Genomic DNA, 22935 nt, shown 5'->3' on the forward strand with positions numbered 1-22935 from the left:
CCTCTTTACAAAACATTTCATATCTCCGAAACTAGAAACGCTCATAAGGTACCTTTTCCCGTGGAACGTCACAATTAGTGGTACAATATTGTACAAACGGTGTAAAAATATCGGTGGTTGTCCACTATCCTCTTAATATTTACATCACCTTCTTAATATTTTCTGTGGTTAGAGGCTGCATGCGCTACGGGACGTTTTTGACACGTCTAAACTGGGCGGGCAACAACACCCATTACCTACATATTTGATAAACGAAACATTTTCCATGTTATGTACTGCAGTACTTTTCCTTTTGCTAGTAGGTACATATTAACTATTCGCAGGTAGGTAAATAAATAAAATTCACAAACTGCATTAATCTTTTTTAATTAAGTTTAGAATAAAAGTGGAAAAACCACTGTCTTGGGTTGGGTGGGTTCAATTGGTGCAATGTTCATAAATATAAACACCGAGCAGGAAAAATAATTTTCCGGATTATTAAACGGTTTACGTATTATGAGACCTTTTAAAACCTTATCTACCGTTCAATAATTAATTTAATTATGGACCTTGATTGGTAAACAATACCGCTATTATTTGTAACACACAGTTGCAGCGTAACGCGAAGGCGACGTCCGTTGAGGCTGCGTCCGTGTTAGAGGTGTCTGAGCATACCCTTGACCGGCCGTCAGTCGCCGCGCGACTCTCGGTCAGCATCCTCGTGTCTAGGCTCACCACTGCCAGCTATAAAGCCGGTTCACCCCGCGGACACCACAGTCCAGAGCCATGCGCCTCCCCCTAAACGCGATCGCTGATGCTCGCCGAAACGCGACTTTTACGCATATCCCGATCGCAATTTTGCGCTTTATACTCTACACTCACATCTTCGAATAATTGACTATCAGTGAAAAAATTACTATTAGTGCTAGTGAAAGATTGCAAGATGAAGGGCCGGAGCGAGGACTTTGCGCCCCAGCCCGAGCTGCAGGAGCTTCTTCAGAAGCCTGGCAGCCTGCCTCTACTGTCCGATCGGAAACGCGCGACAAGTATGACATATATTTCATTTAACTTATCTTAAATCCGTTGACCATGTTTGTAAATATTCTAAGAGCAAAGTATGTAAAGAACTCCGTCACGCTGGATTAGATTTGGACGTAAGAAGTAAAGCGTGCATAACTAAAACATTTGTTAAAATTATTATTGAGCAGGCTGTACGAGTAAAATAGACGTTAATTATTCAAAATCCTTGATTTGATAATGTCCAGTGACTTTTCTCACCTGTTAGAACTGGTATTTTTCATTGGAAATTATTTAATATTGTAGAAGATATAGATAGGCATCTATGTACCTAGTTAATTTACATTTGGACACCTGTTCGCCACTAGGTTCAAGTGTATGTCAAGAATGCACTTAAAATTATAAATATCGATATTTATCGCGGAATGTAGGTACCCACGCGCGGGACCCGTCTGGGTACTAAATTTATTATACTTTAAATGAAGTAAACCAGTAGAACCAGTATTTTGAGAATAAACATGAACTAAAGTCAAATCATAAAGTACTTTCAATCTTACTTTGTCGGTGTAACAGAGCACGTGCTTAGTTGTTTAATAAGCATCTATATAAGCACTATAAATTCTGTTAGGTGTGATAGAGCTATGTACAGTCAAGGTATTAAATATAGACACGAACAAAGTGCCAAAAATATGTATACACTACCTTAATGTATGGGCAACAAGCAACAATGAGGTATTTTACACTTTTTATTAGATATTTTATAACGTGACGATCCTATATAGAATGTAGCAGAAATTTCAATTAGTGGAATATCAACTGTTGGGGTAGGATTAGGTACCTCAGCATTAGCTGAGCGTTAGCACAGTTTCGTAATTAGAAATAGCACAGAATAAATAATAGTACTAGGTACAGAAGACTCTCACTCTCTAACAAAAGGCGTCTGTCACGATCAGCACAGATATGGCCGCTAGGTGGCGACAGCGCACCGCGCGGCTTATGGCAAACCCCAAAATTGGGGTAGAACGGATGTACTTTTAGCTACCTGTAGCAAAGCGACGAAATCGCGGGGTGAGCCTGGAAATAGTAAGACCTTGTTGGAAACTGTTACCTACACGTACATATGTACTTAGTTTAAATAGTTAATTTAGAAATCTCATAATTCCCAGTGAGATCGAAATCAACTTCATATTACGCGGCGCGGCGGGCTCCTTAGGATCCTAACAGCAGTGTTCTTAGGAATATTATGCAACTATGTTTATAAAAGTAGTCGATTAATTGTTGTGAGCTGATCTAATTATTAGAGATGGTGTTAAAAACTCTACAGTGAAACAATGCATCCTCATTCACTTTAGTTATCCTAGATAGTAGCAGATAACGGTTTACCTTTATTTTGCCGTCAATTTTTCTGCAGATTTTCGTTTCACAGAAAATGTTTCAAGTAATTTCAAATCGCAAAATAATCTTTACATAGAATATTTACTTTAAATAATTTTAGTTCGGATTAGTTACGTTTCACCAAAAATTTAAAACATTAGTTTTGTTTCAAGAACAATTTGTTCATGTAATCTCATTTCACAGAATCATCGATCTGTAGAAAAGTCACTTCTTATAAATACGGTTCACCAAAATTTAATATACAGAATAAGTAGTCATTTAGTCGAATTTTATTTACTTAGTCGTTAATTTAACGCAATCTGCTTCTCTGGAAGGAATTCGTTTTTAGGGGTTGCCGTTCTACTCGTAACCTAACCCACTTTTCTGGCAACAGTTCGTTTTCTTGGGGGTCGCAGTTCTAACCTAACCTAACCCACTTTTCTGGCAACAGTTCGTTTTCTTGGGGGTCGCAGTCCTAACCTAACCTAACCCACTTTTCTGGCAACAGTTCGTTTTCTTGGGGGTCGCAGTTCTAACCTAACCTAACCCACTTTTCTGGCATCAGTTCGTTTCCTTGGGGGTCGCAGTTCTAACCTAACCTAACCCACTTTTCTGGCAACAGTTCGTTTTCTTGGGGGTCGCAGTTCTAACCTAACCTAACCCACTTTTCTGGCAACAGTTCGTTTTCTTGGGGGTCGCAGTTCTAACCTAACCTAACCCACTTTTCTGGCAACAGTTCGTTTTCTTGGGGGTCGCAGTTCTAACCTAACCTAACCCACTTTTCTGGCAACAGTTCGTTTTCTTGGGGGTCGCAGTTCTAACCTAACCTAACCCACTTTTCCAGCAAGGGTTCGTTTTCTTAGAGGTTGCAGCTCTAAAGTAACCTAAACTCCTTTTTTAGCAATTTCAATGAATACTAAGAGTATATGAAAGGTAATTTTGTAAAATAATAATTGTTGAAATTAATATTCTGTGAACTGTAGTGTCGCACAAATAATATTCAATGAATAATAATTCTACAGTCAGTCTTTTATTTTATTTAAAAATCTTTGAATAAATATTCTGAAGTTTAATCAAGTTACAAAATATGTTTCTTTGAAATGAATAATCGAAGAAACAGAATTAATTGTAATAAAAATCTGCGATTCGATTATTCTATGAATAATTTTCTGTATAACAAAATTCTGCAAAAAATTTGGCGGTAAAATAAGGGTACACCGCAGATAACTGAGCCTAACCGCGAAGACCGAAATTCGCAAATTGCGGGGATCTTCGATTTTCGCGGTTATAGCCCTGTTGATAGAAAAATCCAGTCAGCAAGAAAATCTTGTATGTATATCAAAAATGCGTTTTGTTGACAAGAAACTTTAAACAGTTCCCAATGAAGATAACTACAGTGATGTTATTATTGTTAGTAAGTAAATTCTTAAAAATAATGTTAGATACATACTTAAAAGCTAAATTAGATACCTTGCTAAACGTAGGATTAAACGAAATGCGTTTGCCGCACGTTCATTTTACATCAGATAATCTAATGACATTACATCGTTTTACGCAGTAATCAAAAACATAATTATGAAAAAAAAGTCAAGAGAATAAAGTTCAAAAATAGTTTACCACGAAAATTATTTTGGCCATGGTCAAGCAGATCTTGTCAGTAGAAAAAGGCGGCAAATGTGAAAAATGTAGGAACATTTTTAAATGTAGGACAAGATTTGCTTGACCAACTATAGGTGGACCATGGCCAAAATAATTTTCGTGGTAAACTATTTTTGATTTGTATTTATTATTTTTTCCAAAAAACTAGTATTTTTATTAAAAGGGCGTATCTATCTAACTGTCGGGAAGATACGCCCTTTTGCTGGTAGTTATGGCATGGATACATAAATCATGCACTGCGACAGAACGGTACAACCATATAACCGATAATTTTTTTTTTGTAGGGTACCTCCCATACAAAATGTTTTTTTTTGCTTGGTTCAATTAGTGTAGGGTATTGTTGGATAGGTCTTTCAAAACGGGTTCTCTAAAAACCATTTTTTTAAATACTTGGTTAATATTTTTGGAAATAATCGCTCCGGAAGAATAATAATATGTCCTTTGAAACAAAAGGTCCAAAAATATGAAAAAAAATCGTAAAACTAAAGCTTAATAAATGCTTTCAATGAAACTATAGCGAACATGCATGAACGGTCCAGTCATTTTTGAGTTATTGCAAAAACTCTTTTCTTAGTAAAAAGTAGGTAGGTACAAAGCGCTGCAAAGGTACTCCCTTATGCTTGTACGTACATGATACTGTAATGTACATGATACTTACTGATAGCCCGTTTGGCCTATTTTGACAAAATGGTAACTACGAAACCCTACACTGAGCATGGCCCGACATGCTCTTGGCCGATTATTATAAATTGTTTTAGTAAGAGACTGCTTCTACGCCGTACAGGAGAATGCAAAACATAGCAATGCAGTACAATATAAAACATAAGTATATTTATCGTACCTACCCTTGTTTTTTTGATAAGTACACGGTGTTTTTTTAAACTTCGTTAATTTCGGGGTATGGCTCAGTAAAACTGAATGAATGGCATATTTTTTTTTAGTAAAAAGTATTAATGCCATTGTTGTAACACGGACATTACCTACATTTAAATCCACCAAACAATTGAAAACTATGACATATGAATGATATTTCGAATATCGATCGTCCGAGATAGGTATTATCATGCCGCGATCAGAAAGGGATTAGAAATGACAGATTTCCATACACTTACGTCTAAATCAATATGGATTGACAGCTATCTCAATCCCTTTTTAATTGCGATTCAGTAATAGTAAGGCATGGGAAAAGTAGCATATTTTGGCGGCAAAATATGTACATCCATGAAACTAAGTACCTACTTGCATTTAGTAGCAAATGTATAAACTCGTACTATTTAAACATTAATCAATGTAGGTATATTGCTGTTAAGAAAAGCTACTAAAAACATTAGTATTAAGGGAAGTATCGAAGGTCAATATATGGGCATGGGATCCCCTTAAGCTCAGGATATGGATCAGTTCAGTTCACTTCAGTTACTTTATTGGTAAAAAATATTTTACAGGTCACACAGGTACATTTGAAATAAGATAATTATTACAATTCTAGATAAAAAATACTACATCAGTCAAAGTTTACAAATCTCTAAATATGATAATAATGATCGTGCAATAATTGTTAGTACCTATAGTAAAATTATAATAATTTATTTCATAAAGTCATCAACAGAATAACATGCTTGGTCTAGAAGTAAACATTTGAGTTTTTTATTGAATATTGAGTCGCTATCTGTAAATTTAATGTCATTAGGAATTTTGTTAGGTATATATTTTTGGCCCGATAATACTGAGACTTTCAGGCCTTCGCGAGTCGTTGCGATCAGTAAAACCTTGAACATGTAACATATTTTTTGACATGTTTTTTTTACAACAATCTACCTAGTAGGTAGTTTAAGGGAAACAGTATTTTTGTTACACCTTGTACATATCCAAAATTTAGGCTTAATTCTAGTACATAATATATACCTACCTAGTAATAAAAATAATGCAATGTACTTTAACAATTGAATGTAGCACTTGTAGTTTTATAGTAATCTCCAAGCTCAGACAGTCCGATAGATTAGATTAGATTAGATTAGATTTATTTATTTCACAACATATGATTACAGTACAAATTACATTAATGTCAATTTATAAGAATCTATATTGTGATCGTCAGAAATAAATTTAAATAATAGCAAAATAGTCCAAATTAATTAATTTCATTAATAATACATAATATGAAAACTTTCACCTGAGAAGGATCGTCAAATAATAACAATAATAAACAAAGACAATGTCAAGAATAGGTATGCGAATATAAATTATACAGTTATGTCAAAAAATTCACTTATTGAATATAATGGGTTGTCCAGTAAAAAGTTTCTCAATCGACGCTTGAATGTTGTATCAGATGTTTCCGTCCTTATTTCTGCAGGTAATCGCTCATAATAAGTCGGACCGATAACACGCGGGTTCTTTGCTGCTAGTGCCATGCGACGTGGAACTGTTCGTAATCGACCTGTAGTTCTAATGTTTATACCAGATACCTCAACGCGTTTAAACAAAGATAAGTTATTTCTAACGTACATAATAATTTCGAATAAATACAATGAGTAGTGTGTCATTATTTTATGCGTTACAAAAAGGTCTCTGCATGAATGTCTACGCTTCACACCGGCTAGCGTTCGTATTGCCTGTTTTTGCATAATAAACACTCGATTTGCATCCGTAGAGTTCCCCCAAATGAGCACACCATATGTCATTAGTGAGTGGAAGTGAGCATAGTAGACCGATTTTAATGAAACGTACGAAATAAGGGGTTTCAACTTCCGTAACGCAAAGACCGCACTACTCAGTCTATTGCATAGCTGGTCAATATGGCACTTCCAGTTAAGATTCGAATCCAACACAAAGCCAAGGAACTTCGTTTCACAGCATATTGGCATAGGGCAGTCTACTACTACTACACATGGGGTCGTGGTAGTCGTCCGTCCTGAGAATAACATTACGTTAGACTTGCTGACGTTAAGAAGTAACCCATTTGCAGTAAACCACCGTTGTAACTGTCTACATGCCACGTTGATGTTCTCACCAAGTTGCTCGTACGTTTGCGCGCTGATTATGACCGTAGTGTCATCTGCAAATAGTACTGACAGCCCGGTGGTGATGGCAGATGGGAGATCATTGACGTAGGCTAGAAACAGGGTGTTTCCAAGGGCTGATCCTTGGGGAATGCCTAGTTTGACAAGGCCAATGTCAGACTGGAATCGCTTGCCATTTGAGGACAGTTTAACCTGTTGTCTTCGGTCCGACAGAAATGAAGCGATTAAGCGATGCCCCTCACCCGTCACGCCATAACACTTCAGCTTATCCAGGAGCATTGTGTGACTTATTACGTCAAATGCTTTAGACAAGTCACACATAATACCGGCCATTTTGTGTCGTTTGTCTAAACCTGTTATAATTATATCGACAATTTTGTGAGCTGCAGCGGTAGTTGACATGTTTCGTCTGTAAGCGTATTGGTTTGGAGTAAGCAGGTCATAACATTCCAGGTATGTCATCAGGGCTGATGACAAAATGGACTCTACAATTTTCGAAATGGTCGGTACTATGGTGATCGGCCTGTAGTTATTAACGTCTGTTTTTTCTCCCTTCCCTTTGTATACTGGGCATACCCTTGTACTCTTTAACACGTCAGGGTAGACGCCAGTTTGAAACATCGTGTTGATCAACACAACCAATATGTCAGAGACGACCGGCCAGATAGTCATCAGTCGCGTGTCTTTAACATTGATTGTATTGTCTTGTGTAAGAGTTCGGGTGTGACAATAGGGAGATGAAATGTGGGTATGTCTGTGCCACTAAGGTGTTGATGTAGGTACTGTGCAGATAAGAACTCAATCACTTTGAACTACAGACTTGGACGCTATTTGTAAAAAATGTGAATTGAAGGTATTGGGAACCTCACTGTCCGAGATTTTTTCGCTAGAAATTGGGTCATTTAAGGAAAACACTTGAGTTCTATTAGTTTTAGTACCTATTTCATCATTGATGAATGATGACTTTCCAAATTTCTTTAGAAGGGTTTTTACATTCTTTTAGCCTATTTTCTATGTGAGATTGCCGAGCACGAAGTGTAGCAGACTTAATGAGCTGCGCATAATGTGTAATACATTCTGAGATTAATACATTATCCGGGTATTGTCGGCGTATTTCAAGGAAGTCGTTGTATTTACAAATGTATTCGGACAGCTCATCATTCATCCAAGGAACCTTACGCCCATTAACATTTGTTTTTAAATTCTTAAATGGAAACCGCAAATTAATATAATATGTAAGTATATTGAAAAGTTTATTGAATTTGTAATTAATGTCAAAATAATCAGAATTTATAAAACTAAAATCATAATTTGAAATGTCATAATAAAATAAGCGAAATGATTCTTGGTCAAATAATCGACGCTCAACCGTACGGTGTTTTTCATTTTTAACCGACTTCCAAATCTCAAAGAAGGAGGTTATCAATTCGGTTGTATGTTTTTTTTTATTTTTTTTATTTTTTTTTTTATTTTTTTTTATGTTTGTTACTCCATATCTCCGTCATTACTAGATCGATTTTGAAAATTATTTTTTTGATTGAATGTATATGCATACAGATTGGTCCCGTTTTTGTCAAAACCCAGTTCTGATGATGGGATCCATAAGGAATCGAGGGAACTCCTCAAATCTTAAAGGCATACATATAGTGATTTTTGGGTTTTTATCAACAAATCAAGCATATACACCCAAAAAAGTGACATTTGATGAAGTGGAACTGCTGATGATGATCAGAACGGAACTCTTTAACGACGCATAGTTCACGGTTGGCGATTTATCCTCTTCGTTATGTTTGTTAAGCAAGTTAAGTTTTTAAGCCATATTTTTGTCAAGCTCGAGTTCTGATGATGGGATCCATGAGGAATCAAGGGAACTCCTCAAAACTTAAAGGCATGCGTATAGAGATTTTTGTATTTACATCAGAAAATCAAGCATTTTCATTAAAAACTGTTGCATTTGATGAAGTGGAACTGCTGATGATGATCAGAACAGAACTCTTCAACGACGCATAGTTCACGGTTGGCGATTTGTCCTCGTCGTTATGTTTGTTAAGCAAGTTAAGTTTTTAAGCCACATTTTTGTCAAGCTCGAGTTCTGATGATGGGATCCATGAGGAATCAAGGGAACTCCTCAAATCTTAAAGGCATGCGTATAGAGATTTTTGTATTTACATTAGAAAATCAAGCATTTTCATTAAAAACTGTTGCATTTGATGAAGTGGAACTGCTGATGATGATCAGAACAGAACTCTTAAACGACGCATAGTTCACGTTTGGCGATTTTTCCTTTTTGTTATGTTCGTTAAGCAAGTTAAGTTTTTAAGCCACATTTTTGTCAAGCTCGAGTTCTGATGATGGGATCCATAAGGAATCGAGGGAACTCCTCAAATATTAAAGGCATACGTATAGATTTTTTTGTATTTTCATCATAAAATCAACCATTTACATTAAAAACTGTCGCATTTGATGAAGTGGAACTGCTGATGATGACCAGAACAGAACTCTTCAATGACGCATGGTACACGTTTGGTGATTACGAATTTCGATTTTGACTTGGACTGGGACCCGGACTCGGACTCATACCCGGATCCGGTTCGGACCCGGATACGGTTTGGACCCGGACCTGGACTCGGACCCGGATTCGGACCCGGACTCGGAACCGGACTCGGACCCGGACTCGGACCCGGTCTCGGACCCGGACTCGGACCCGGACTCGGACCCGGACTCGGACCCGGACTCGGACCCGGACTCGGACCCGGACTCGGACCCGGACTCGGACCCGGACTCGGACCCGGACTCGGACCCGGACTCGGACCCGGACTCGGACCCGGACCTTGATCTAGAAAACCACTATGATACCTTAACTAAATAAACAACTTTGATTACCTACCATAAAATTAATGTAGGTATAAAGTACGATGATGCCAATCTTACTAGCCCCTCCCGCTTAAACCCCCGTACACCGCACGGCATGCGCCATTAAGTGGGTTAGGTTAGGTTTGAACTGCGATCCTCACAGAACCGAACAAGGATTAGGTTAGGTTAGAACTGCGAGCCTTACAGAAACGAAATGCTACTTGAAAAGTGGATTTGATTAGGTTCGAACTGCGATCCGCACAGAACCGAACTGCTATCTGAGGAGTGGGTTAGGTTCCCATACAACCATTTCCAGTCGCCGTTACGACGCGGTGTAGACACATCTTGTGTCGACACCGTCTGTTTCGGTCACAATTCCAGTCGCAGAGTCGTCGCCGTGTCGACACAGTTACCAGAAATGGGGAAGGGTCGACACATGACACAAAGTGACATAAAGTGTGGTCGCCGTGTGCACACATTGTTACTAGTTTGCGACTACTTTATGCCAAAATCATTCGTTCATTCGTTCATTTTGTTCCTGTCAAATGGAAACTGTCAGATGGAAAAATAGTTAAATAAAAATAAGTGACATTAATACGCCATCTCTAAAACGGATTACAAGACGTAATTATATATTGTTTGCATTTATATTACAATAGGACTTAAATTATTATGGGGAATTAAACTGCTCGAGTGATTTGATAAACTAAGTGTAATATAATCAACGCGCCACCAAATTGTTTTAGTTTAGCCGGAAATGAAATTGTTTACTTCTCAGTGCCTGTGTTCATAAATATATTATTTGATGCATTTTTAGTACTTCGATGCGTATACTATACTTAAATAACAGAAATAACGCTTTACATACTACGAAACTTGTTAATTATGATGTATAAATATGGTTTAAGGCTGAGAAATATTGCAGTCACAAAGTAGTCGCAAATGTTTCGACTTTGTGTCGACTCTGTGTAGACACATGACACGCGCTGTCAAAAGTAATAACAAAGTTATTGGATTTGCAAAATGGCTCCTTGTGTTCATTTGTTTTCAGATATTCTCAAAGTGTAAAAATGCCGTGGTCAGAGATGGGACTTAATAGATTAACTGTTTATTCGACTAATTAATGGAATAAAAAAAGTTAATTCTCAAATTTTAATCACGATTAGTTTAGTCGACCTAACATAGATTGAAATTGAATTAATCTGAACATTAATCGAATAAATTATCGATTAAATCTCGGTTGGAAGTTGACAGGGGGCCATTTATGTACGTAAAAATAATAGAAATGTCTTGCATGCAGATGGTAGCCAAACACTTTGTCATAAAAGTCGAGATGGGTGTCGATTTATAGCTTTTAGGGAGTGCCGATTTCGAAAATGATGACCATTTTGGAATCCAAAATGGCCGCCATGCACTGTGTCATAAAAGTCGTCATGGATGTTGTTTTATACGTTTTAGGGGGCCCCAATTTTGAAAATGATGACCATTTTGGAGTCCAAAATGGCGGCCATGCACTATGCCATAAAAGTCGTCATGGGTGTCGTTTTATAGGTTTTAGGAGGCGCAGATTTCAAAAATGATGACCATTTTGGATTCCAAGATGGCGGCCATGCACTATGTCATAAAAGTCGTCATGGATGTCGTTTTATAGGTTTTAGGGGGCCCCGATTTAGAAAATGATGACCATATTGAAATCCAATATGGCGGCCATGCACTATGTCATAAAAGTCGTCATGGGTGTCATTTTATAGGTTTTGGGGGGCGCAGATTTCAAAAATGATGACCATTTTGGATTCCAAGATGGCGGCCATGCACTATGTCATAAAAGTCGTCATGGATGTCGTTTTATAGGTTTTGGGGGGCGCAGATTTAGAAAATGATGACCATTTTGGAATCCAGAATGGCGGCCATGCACTATGTCATAAAAGTCGTCATGGGTGTCGTTTTATAGGTTTTGGGGGGCGCAGATTTAGAAAATGATGACCATTTTGGAATCCAGAATGGCGGCCATGCACTATGTCATAAAAGTCGTCATGGGTGTCGTTTTATACGTTTTGGGGGGCGCAGATTTCGAAAATGATAACCATTTTCGATTCCAAAATGGCGGCCATGCACTATGTCATAAAATTCGTCATGGATGTCGTTTTATGGGTTTTAGGGGTCCCGATTTAGAAAATGATGACCATTTTGTAATCCAGAATGGCGGCCATGCACTATGTCATAAAAGTCGTCATGGGTGTCGTTTTATAGGTTTTGGGGGGCGCAGATTTCGAAAATGATGTCCATTTTGGAATCCAAAATTGCGGCCATGCACTATGTCATAAAAGTCGTCATGGATGTCGTTTTATAGGTTTTGGGGGGCTCCAATTTTGAAAATGATGACCATTTTGGAATCTAAAATGGCGGCCATGCACTATGCCATAAAAGTCGTCATGGGTGTCGTTTTATAGGTTTTGGGGGGCGCAGATTTAGAAAATGATGACCATTTTGGATTCCAAAATGGTGGCAATGCACTATGTCATATAAGTCGTCATGGGTGTCGTTTTATAGGATTTAGGGGGCGCAGATTTCGAAAACGATGACCATTTTGGATTCCAAGATGGCGGCCATGCACTATGTCATAAAAGTCGTCATGGATGTCGTTTTATAGGTTTTAGGGGACGCAGATTTCGAAAATGATGGCCATTTTGGAATCCAAAATGGCGGCCATGCACTATGTCATAAAAGTCGTCATGGGTGTCGTTTTATAGGTTTTGGGGGGCGCAGATTTAGAAAATGATGACCATTTTGGATTCCAAAATGGTGGCCATGCACTATGTCATAAAAGTCGTCATGGATGTCGTTTTATAGGTTTTGGGGGGCGCAGATTTAGAAAATGATGACCATTTTGTAATCCAGAATGGCGGCCATGCACTATGTCATAAAAGTCGTCATGGGTGTCGTTTTATAGGTTTTGGGGGGCGCAGATTTCGAAAATGATGTCCATTTTGGAATCCAAAATGGCGGCCATGCACTATGTCATAAAAGTCGTCATGGATGTCGTTTTATAGGTTTTGGGGGGCTCCAATTTTGAAAATGATGACCATTTTGGAATCCAAAATGGCGGCCATGCACTATGCCATAAAAGTCGTCATGGGTGTCGTTTTATAGGTTTTGGGGGGCGCAGATTTAGAAAATGATGACCATTTTGGATTCCAAAATGGTGGCCATGCACTATGTCATATAAGTCGTCATGGGTGTCGTTTTATAGGATTTAGGGGGCGCAGATTTCGAAAACGATGACCATTTTGGATTCCAAGATAGCGGCCATGCACTATGTCATAAAAGTCGTCATGGATGTCGTTTTATAGGTTTTAGGGGACGCAGATTTCGAAAATGATGGCCATTTTGGAATCCAAAATGGCGGCCATGCACTATGTCATAAAAGTCGTCATGGGTGTCGTTTTATAGGTTTTGGGGGGCGCAGATTTAGAAAATGATTACCATTTTGGATTCCAAAATGGTGGCCATGCACTATGTCATATAAGTCGTCATGGGTGTCGTTTTATAGGTTTTAGGGGGCGCAGATTTCGAAAACGATGACCATTTTGGATTCCAAGATGGCGGCCATGCACTATGTCATAAAAGTCGTCATGGATGTCGTTTTAGAGGTTTTAGGGAGCGCAGATTTCGAAAATAATAACTATTTTGGAATCCAAGATGGCGGCCATGCACTATGTTAAAAGTCGATATGGATGTCGTTTTGTTGGTCATGGTCATCATTTTCGAAATCTGCTTTTCCTAACACCTATAAATCAACATCTATGACGGCTTATATGACAAAGTGCACGGCAGACATCTTGGAATCCAAAATGGTCATCATTTTCGAATTCTGCACTCCCTAAAACCTATAAAACGATATCCATGACGACTTTTATGACAAAATACGTAGCCGCCATCTTGGAATATAAAATGATCATAGTTTTCGAATTCTGCACTCCGTAAAACCTATAAATCGACATCCGTGACGACGCAAGTTATCTTTATTTTCAGATCTAACAAATTGCTACAGAATACAAAGGACAAAAAAAGAAGCGAGGAGGTAATGAAACAAGCAAAAATACAGATGATTCCTCGACGCAATTGGATGCTTCTTAAATTGTGTCCAGATTTTTTTGTCATAAAAGTTTTTATTTTTCACATATTACTCTCACAAGTTCCGTGACATTTCGACCTTGTAATTTTTTAAGTAAATGTTTTTGTTTATCTATGAGGATCTCACTAGAATAATATAATCAAGGTATGTTTATATTTGATGATTGAAATAGTAACGCAAAAAAAAAAAAATATATTTGTGTTTATATTCCTGCCGAAGACTTTTATTTTTCCTTTTCCTTCTACACAAGTTTGGTCAAGTAATAAGAATTTAGGGCTCTCAATTTTATTTTGACTTCTACAACAGTAAAGCTACGAGGCCATGTTTGGTATCGTTTTCGTATAAATGCGCAGTACCAAATTTAGTTATGGTATCACATTGACACCATTCCAAAGTTAAAACATATAAACTTACTTTCTTTTAAACTCCTCTTCACGCTTAAACTGCTGAACAGTTTTAATTTAAATTTAGTACACATATATTTTGAGTCCCGAGACAGGACATAAAAAGTTATCTCAAAAATCATCCTTTAAAGGTGTGAAATGAGGTGTAGGGGGGAATTCAGAATTGACTTCTTGAAGTTAATACTGTTTAAGTTTAGGTTTGAAGTCATGTTTTTTTTATCATTTTTAACTAAATCAAAGATGTAGACCATCCCAAATTTAATATAAATCGGTTCAGCGGTTATTGATTTCCCGTACAAATTTCCACGCCACTTTTCACACCTTCAAAAGGTTGCTTGGTTATAAGATCTATCCTATGTCCTGTTCCGGGACGCAAACTATTTCTATACCAAATTTCAACGAAATCGGTTCAGCGGTTAAGCGTCAAGAGGAGTTTAAAAAAAACCGGCCAAGTGCGAGTCGGACGAGCGTATTAAGGGTTCCGTACATTAAGTCCGACGCGCGCTTAACTGCACATTTCTAATAGGTTTTCCTGTCATCTATAGGTAAAGAACTATTTTGTGTATTCAGACGGACAGACATACAGACGCACGAGTGATCCTATAAGGATTCCGTTTTTTGCTTTTGAGGTACGGAACCCTAAAAAGATTTTTTTTAATTTTGTGGAATGGTGTCAATGTGATACCTTAAATGGATTCAGCAACCCAGATTTATACGAAAACGATACCATACACGGCCTAGCACCTTCACTGATGTAGATATATCAAGATAATATTGAGAGCCCTAAATAAACTTTCAAGAGCGGATATCTCAAAAACTATTCAACATATCGAAAAAATTGACTGAATAAACTTGTAACAAATTAAATTAACTTTCATTTTGTATAAGTGGCCATGTCGCTAAGATGCATAGTTTCCGAGATATAATCGAAAAACCGGAAAATGGGACCATCAAAGCCCCCTCTCTTCCCCCTGCTCAAGGGCTACGGCCGGGGACTTTTGATATGTTCACCTCCTAACTTGTCCAAACCAAGTTACAGAGTCAAAAATTGTGTTCCGAGCATTTCCCTCTACAACGTTTTGGAGCATTCGTTGGCTGACCTAAGTAGCTTATTGCATTTCTTTAAAAACTTTTCTGTAAAAGGTTGACGGGTGTTGGGTGTTTATATGGTTTTCATTTGCATCGCCCATGATGACTTACTAGAATTACTTACGAGCACACGAGACACTAATAGTAGTTTGACAAACCTTGGTTTTCAAGAGGTATTTTATATTGACATTTGCTGTCACAAATTTTCTGTCAGATTTAGTCGCAAACCGCACGCAAAGTGCACACAAATGTGTCGACACCTTGTTACGGAAAAGTGTACACACGGCGACGACACTTTGTTTCGAAACAATTCTAGACACATTGTGTGGACTCTGTTACGACACATCTGACATTTAGTTACCACTTTGATGATTCTGCGACTGGAATGGTTATATGGGTTAGGCTAGAACTACGACCCTCATGGCTCCTCTTCATGATGGGCCAACGCCGGCCACTCCAAGGGACGCATTTATGCGTTAGAGGGAGCAAGTGATATTGCTATCTCATTCTACTGCATGGCTGCGTCCCTTGGAGTGGCCGGCGTTGGCCCATCCTGTAGAGGAGCCATTATACAGAAGCGAAATGCTAGTAGAATAGTGGGTGGTTTTACCTCCTTTTCTACATAGTGTACCATCTACAGTAATCTTTCATCGGCCCCCATGGAAGTCGGTTTTTTTTTCTTAAAAATTATTATTGTTACGGCGCATCTGTTCTATAGCGAGTTCATACCTTTGAGCGTTGTGATCGCTGATAAACGTGTCCACTGGCGATACACTTAGACAGTCTCGGACGCGGTTCGCTATGCCACAGTCAATGGAGGTCACAGTGTCTGTAGTGACGCGAGTTGGAAAAGTTACTGTGTTTATGCAATCATAAGTGCCAAGCAAGTCGTTCCCCTTACCTCGATACCCTTCAAGATAATCATCAAGGCGTCAGAGGCAGTTTGAAGCATTTGTTACCAATCGCTTCACGCGCACACATAATAATGCATTCAAGTGTGACTTCAGTGCCTTTCCCAGACTAAGAACCATGGTTAAACTGATTAGGCTGGGTATCCTCGATAGCCAGCATTTAGTTTAATAGGTCAATAGGTACTTTGTAAAAAAATCCTACTAGCTAGACTTATTAAACAACAAATACCGACTTACCTACTTGCAAAGGAATTTGCGTGAAGAATCAACCGCAGTAATAACCGCTTATGTAATTTATACATTATCCTGTTAAGAAATGTATATTATATTATTTATATTATACCTATATACTGGAGTGCGATTTGACTCGTCATTCCAAATCTTCTGTCATGAATTTTTTTATTTGTGACACACAAATAGGTTTAACAGTGGGAACATATACCTATGAAGTCGTGGTTGCATTGCATGTATACAGCGATACTTTTATATAACACAGTGTGAACAGTATTTTAGTCCCCAAAACTAGGCATAGCCTGTATCTTGGGCAACCAGTTAATGAATTAAAAACTAGAGAATCACCTATGCTATTAATGACCATCACATTTATTAGCCTATTAGGTAATGCTTAATTATTTTCAACAACATAACTTTTCAGTTACGCACATAAAACTTTATTAATAATGATAACCATTGGCTGATTTGGCTGTTATAAATACTTAAGCTAAATAAATAAAATAGTTAATAGACCTTGTACTTTTGTCTCACGGTATTGAAGATATAGACAGGGCCATAGGTCACTGTACTGTTAATACTGCCATTCACGGTTGGGCACAACTTTCGAATAAAACTTAAAACCTAACCTTAGTAATCGAGGTTAGTGCATAAAATGTCTAAGTAAAATACCTACTTTCGACTAACTACACTATAATAATTTTAGGGTTTTACTGACAAATGATTAGTCACTAGCATCGCCCGACATGTTTTGGAGAGCTAAAGGTAGGTAGGTATGTATCCATTTTCAAGCACTGCGAGTGCTGACATATCGCCCACACTGATAACTGTGCATCGGTGGACCTTATGCCTTTTGTAATAAGGTCCACCTATGTACAGTTAGGGGTGTTGCTGTTTGTATGACGCGCCGTGTCTGAAATATTTGTTTATACGTATTATAAAATTAAGTTAAATATTATCTGGGAGACTAAGCTATGCACGGAAAATAATAAAAATAGCTAGATTTATTTATCGCCCCCGAAAACCCCCATATTTATAGCAAATTTCATCGAAATCGTTAGAGGCGTTTCCGAGATCCCCGAAATATATACATATAAACAGGAATTGCTCGTGACACACGTACCGCCTTGAGTATCTAAATATAATTTTATGCTCAATTGGTGTTGGTACTATTGCTGATAATAATGATTATTAATTTTTTTTTGTGAGTTATAAAGGATGTGTCCTATTAAACATAACAAACTTTGATATTTTAAATACGATCACTTATAATTATATATATACACTTTTATAAAAATATCTCAGCATTAGGTATGCATATGCATTATTCTACATAATAAACTTGTTTATTTAATTGAATCGCCTATTGCGTTGATAAAACGAGGTGACGAACTGATGAATATGATGAGATGATGACAATTATCATGATGATAAATTATATATAATATACATAAAAAATATTTATAAATCGGTTTACGTTTTCTCTTCAAAACACGGTAATTATCTAACAATAATCGAAGACCCAATTTACCTACCACATGAGTGAGATGACGAATAATGACAAATGGTGTCAGTGGCTCTTTCAATTTGATGACAAAATTAGATCAAATTGTAGAATTCGGATAATACTGCTCAAGGCCGCTTTAGGTACGTACAGCATCTATGAGATACGGAACAAGAAATTGTTTGTCACCAAAAATAACACCCGGAAACACAATGTCGTGAAAGATAGACAACCGGCAGGATACCTACATTTACTGACATATTTAATGCCACACGAATTAAAGATATGCATATGAAGGTTGGTAAAAAATAAGTCACGAGCTCGATGGAATAACTTGTTCACCAGCTCTTACTGGAATCAGTTATGTAACGCTGCCATACATGACCCAAAAATTTTTTATTAAGCTATGAGCTTCATCACATCTGATATTTGAGTAATTCTAAGCATTTCTAGCCTGGGGTGGGGAGGAGGGTGGGGTACAAAGACGGCCGCCACCCGTCATCTTTAAAAAAAATCTATTCTGATCCTGGTGGGTACTTGGGCAAGTTTGGTATCATTTTCGTATAAACCAAAGACGTAGAATTCATTGCTGATATTTGTTTTTTTCAGTTTCATAGTAATTTTACAAGAAAAACGTAAAAAGGTGAAAAATTTGGTTGGAGATTTTTGCTACGCGGAGCCGAAACTACAAAAGATAGAAAGTTGAAATTTGCACACTAGATTACATTTATAAAGTGTACAAGAGATAAGAAGTGATTTTGGGAAATTCAACCCCTAAGGGGGTTAAAAAGGGGATGAAAGTTTGTATGGGGTTCAAGTTTTATTTTAAGCTAGGAATTTGAAACTTCGTAAAACGATATATTATAAACATACAAGAAAACTAATTTCAGCGTTTTTGAAAATTCATCCCCTAAGGTGGTGAAAAAGGGGTTGAAAGTTTGTATGGATATCAAAAAATTTTTCGAACGCGGGACTTGAATCTTTGTATTTGGGGATATTATTAAAAGACAGGAAAAGTAATTTAAGCGTTTTGTAAAATTCATCCCCTAACAGGGTTAAAAAGGGGTTGAAAGTTTGAATCCATTACAAATCCGAGTAGACACACATTTCTTATTGCCTCCCAGGCTTGAAATGCTTAGAATTACTCAAGGAACATATATGATTAAGCTCATAGCTTAATAAAAAAATTTTGGGTCAACTTTATAACTGCCTCCGCTATCTGGGTGCCAGCAATGGTACCTTCATTAATATGCAAAGGTATTAGGATATTTTTGATGAATGGACCAGCATATAATAACATATTACCTTTTTATGATAAACGGATTCATATCTCAGATATTATTCATAAGGTGTGGTCCTACTTTAAGGCTAACACAGGCACGGCGTGAGACTATTGATTATAATGATTATCTACTCTACGCACCTTTTTGCACTTAAAACCTGACCAGGAAGGAATACATAAAGTCCATTCCAATAGAACTTGCAAACTATGTCAACAAACCGCCATATTGAAATTGTCTCTGAATGATGAATTTGCTAGTGATGGGCAAGAGTCTTACTTAGTCCTTTACTTAAGGCCGTAACACACTATCGCACTGCATCACGAACTTGCGTCGCATCCATAAGTGAGAGCGAGAAACAGATAATATCTCTTAAATTCAATAACAAAGAAGTAAGATACGCGTACATGCCAAGAAAAATAGTGAACGAGTAAAATAATATTGAAACCGTCAATCATTCAACAGTCATTATTTTGTCAAATGTAGGGTAGATTTTTATTTATGAACAGTCCAAAACTACCAGTTATAATTTTCCGTAGTTTAATAATAATGTTTAAAAATGGTGCGACCGAATGGAAAAGGTTATTTAAAAAAAAGGAATTAAAACGATTAATCTGAGTTTACATATTTATTGAAATTTAAAATTGTCAAACTACCGCGTAGTGTATATAACCGCGTTGGCAGGTACAGACCGTGAGTCGCGTAGTGTGTAGCGGCTTTACGAGTATATCACCAACTTTAGTCACAAGTGTCACAACACTACCCATCATAGACAATTGTAGAATGTAAAAGAAACAAAAATGTCATTACATCAGGGCCTAATAACCTAACTTATGAAACCATTTTAAACTTTTAATGAAATATCCAAGATACAGTTATATATTGTTGTATTTTACGGTAACGACCGCTTTAATAGTGTATAGTGTATGTGTTTCAATGGTGTTTGATGAGATGATGTGAAAATTCAAGGAAAAACAGTGACAAAACAAAGTTACGTCCTTTGTTTACAAAGTTAGCAAGTTCTATTGGAATGGACTTTATATGATCACGCGTAATGTTGCGGAATTTCACTGGAACTATTTTTTTCATACTAAACTGTACTGTCACCCTATACATAACAATAACAGCGCCCTCTTGACAATGATCATATTACTGGTCAGGCTTTATTTACGTACTTAGGTACATCCAGTCCAGTACCTACCGATTTTAAAGTATTTAAACTTAATGTCAGACATGGTCAGTAATAGGTACTATATTAGGTAGGTAGCGTTCGTTGCCTTTCCATTGCATAGCCATGATATACTTAGGGATACGTTGTGCCATCTTTTTCGATAAATTCGTAATATTACAGTATCAGATAACTATATCAAAGAACATGTCACATGAGTTAACTGGACAGTTGGACACGATCATCGAGTGCCAAGGGTCTTTTAATAAGATGTTGATGAATTGAATATATGTGCAAAGTGCATACCTAGGTTATGGCCGTCAGCGTTAAGGTACCTGCTTCAGAAGTACAGTTTAAAGACTAAGAAAAACTTGCTTAATAAATGCATGGACATTTATTGCAGCAGCGAGCGTTTATAAATTCTAAATAAAAATACATTGAGTACACTTTAACAGCACGTGTCTTACGTCAGTAAATATATCAGGCACCTTTATTACAAACACTTACTTCCGGTCAACCTACGTTTATACATAGTTGATATACCCCTTCTGCATGATATAGTCCGTTTTTTTTAGCATTAGAAAGAACTTCGCAGAAGTTCGCTTGTGGTTCTAAACCTGGCACTTTTAGCGGTAACAATTTGAAGTAAATTATATGTATTGACCATGCTACATTAGATAATTCAATAATTATTAACAATTAACGAGCCTGATAGAAACTGCACGCTTGCTTCTGCGGAGTTCTTTCTAATGCTAAAAAAAACGAACTATAGGTATTATATAAGTAAATAGAATAGAGTCAGACCAAGACAAGTCTGCAACGATTTTGATAGCACGTTAAACGTCTAACTTATATGCAATTATGACGTATAAGTAACACTTGCACTGCGTGTGCCAGGTATCAAAATCGGTGCAGACATATTTTGGCTCATTCTATGAGTTACAAGTTTCGACAATAGTAAATGTTCGCTTTTATTCGATTTTCTATAATATTTTGTAAAGATGCTAGAAAAAATACAAACCCAAATTACTTATTTTAACATTTTATGTTTGAAGTTTAGTCTCTGGTTAGGAAGGTCAGAAGGCAGTCGCTTTCGTAAAAACTAGTGCCTACTCCAATTCTTGGGATTAGCTGCCAAGCGGACCCCAGGCTCCCATGAGGCGTGGTAAAATGCCGGAACAACGCGAGGAGGATCATGATGATTTAAAAAATGTAGTTTAGTATTGGATTATAAAAATTAGGTACTTACGTCAGGATTAGTCATTGCCCAGTAAATCAGTCACCCATGATAAATGTTTCACTCGTAGTACAGTCATTATAGATTTTGACCCGTGAATAATTAGTTCTTGGATTTTTTTTTCGTAGGTCCCTCGGGGGGGTCACTGGGAGTGTAAATTCAAAAAGTAGGCTTAATCAGGCTCCTGCGTATATTCAAAAAATGGTTTTTTTCCAAAATAACGGTTTTTCTTCAATAACTCGGCCATTTTTGATTTTACAGTAAAACCGTAAGGACAAAAATTGTAGGAAATTTGATTCTCTACAAGTTAGTCCAGTCATTATATCCAAAAAAACCGACCCTTCCCGTGAATAATCAGTTCTTGGATTTTTTTTTCGCACATCCCTCGGGGGAATCACTGGGAGTGTAAATTCAAAAAGTAGACTGAATCAGGGTCCTGTGTATATTCCAAAAACGGTTTTTCTTGAATAACTCGGTCATTTTTATTTTACAGTAAAACCGTGAGGACAAAAATTTTAGAAAATTTGATTCTCTACAAGTTTGGTTCTCACAATTTTTCTTCTAGGATCGATAGTTTGGAAATAAAATTTGAAAAAAGCGACAAATTCAAAATATTTTTAACATCTCGTTTATTTTCAACTTTACGACATAAATGAAGAGGACTAAACTTGTAGAGAATCAAATCCTGAACAATTTTGGTTCCCACCTTCTTTCCCCCAAAATCGATATTTTAGAAATTAAACCTGAAAAACGCGACAAATTATCATTATCTCCTATGTTCCACGCTTTACGGCATAAATGAAGGGAAACAAAGTTGTAGAGAATCAAATTCTGAACAATTTTTGTCCTCACGGTTTTACTGTAAAATCAAAAATGACCGAGTTATTCAAGAAAAACCGTTTTTCGAATATACACAGGACCCTGATTCAGTCTACTTTTTGAATTTACACTCCCAGTGATTCCCCCGAGGGACGTACGAAAAAAAATCCAAGAACTGATTATTCACGGGAAGGGTCGGTTTTTTGGATATAATGACTGGACTAACTTGTAGAGAATCAAATTTCCTACAATTAT

The 22935-nt window shown here is 37.1% G+C and overlaps 1 protein-coding gene across 1 annotated transcript in view; it reads left to right on the forward strand.

The window, feature by feature from the left end:
- Positions 1-546: 546 nt before the first annotated feature.
- Positions 547-22935, forward strand: part of LOC134668086 (organic cation transporter protein-like) — a 69743-nt gene continuing 47354 nt past the window's right edge. Inside the window, exon 1 of the mRNA XM_063525565.1 lies at positions 547-1025. Within this exon, the coding sequence (XP_063381635.1) occupies positions 923-1025 (103 nt within the window). The 5' untranslated portion in view covers positions 547-922. The remainder of the gene's footprint in view (positions 1026-22935) is intronic.

Source organism: Cydia fagiglandana, chromosome 10, assembly GCF_963556715.1.
Source record: "Cydia fagiglandana chromosome 10, ilCydFagi1.1, whole genome shotgun sequence".
In the NCBI taxonomy this organism is placed as follows: domain Eukaryota; kingdom Metazoa; phylum Arthropoda; class Insecta; order Lepidoptera; family Tortricidae; genus Cydia; species Cydia fagiglandana.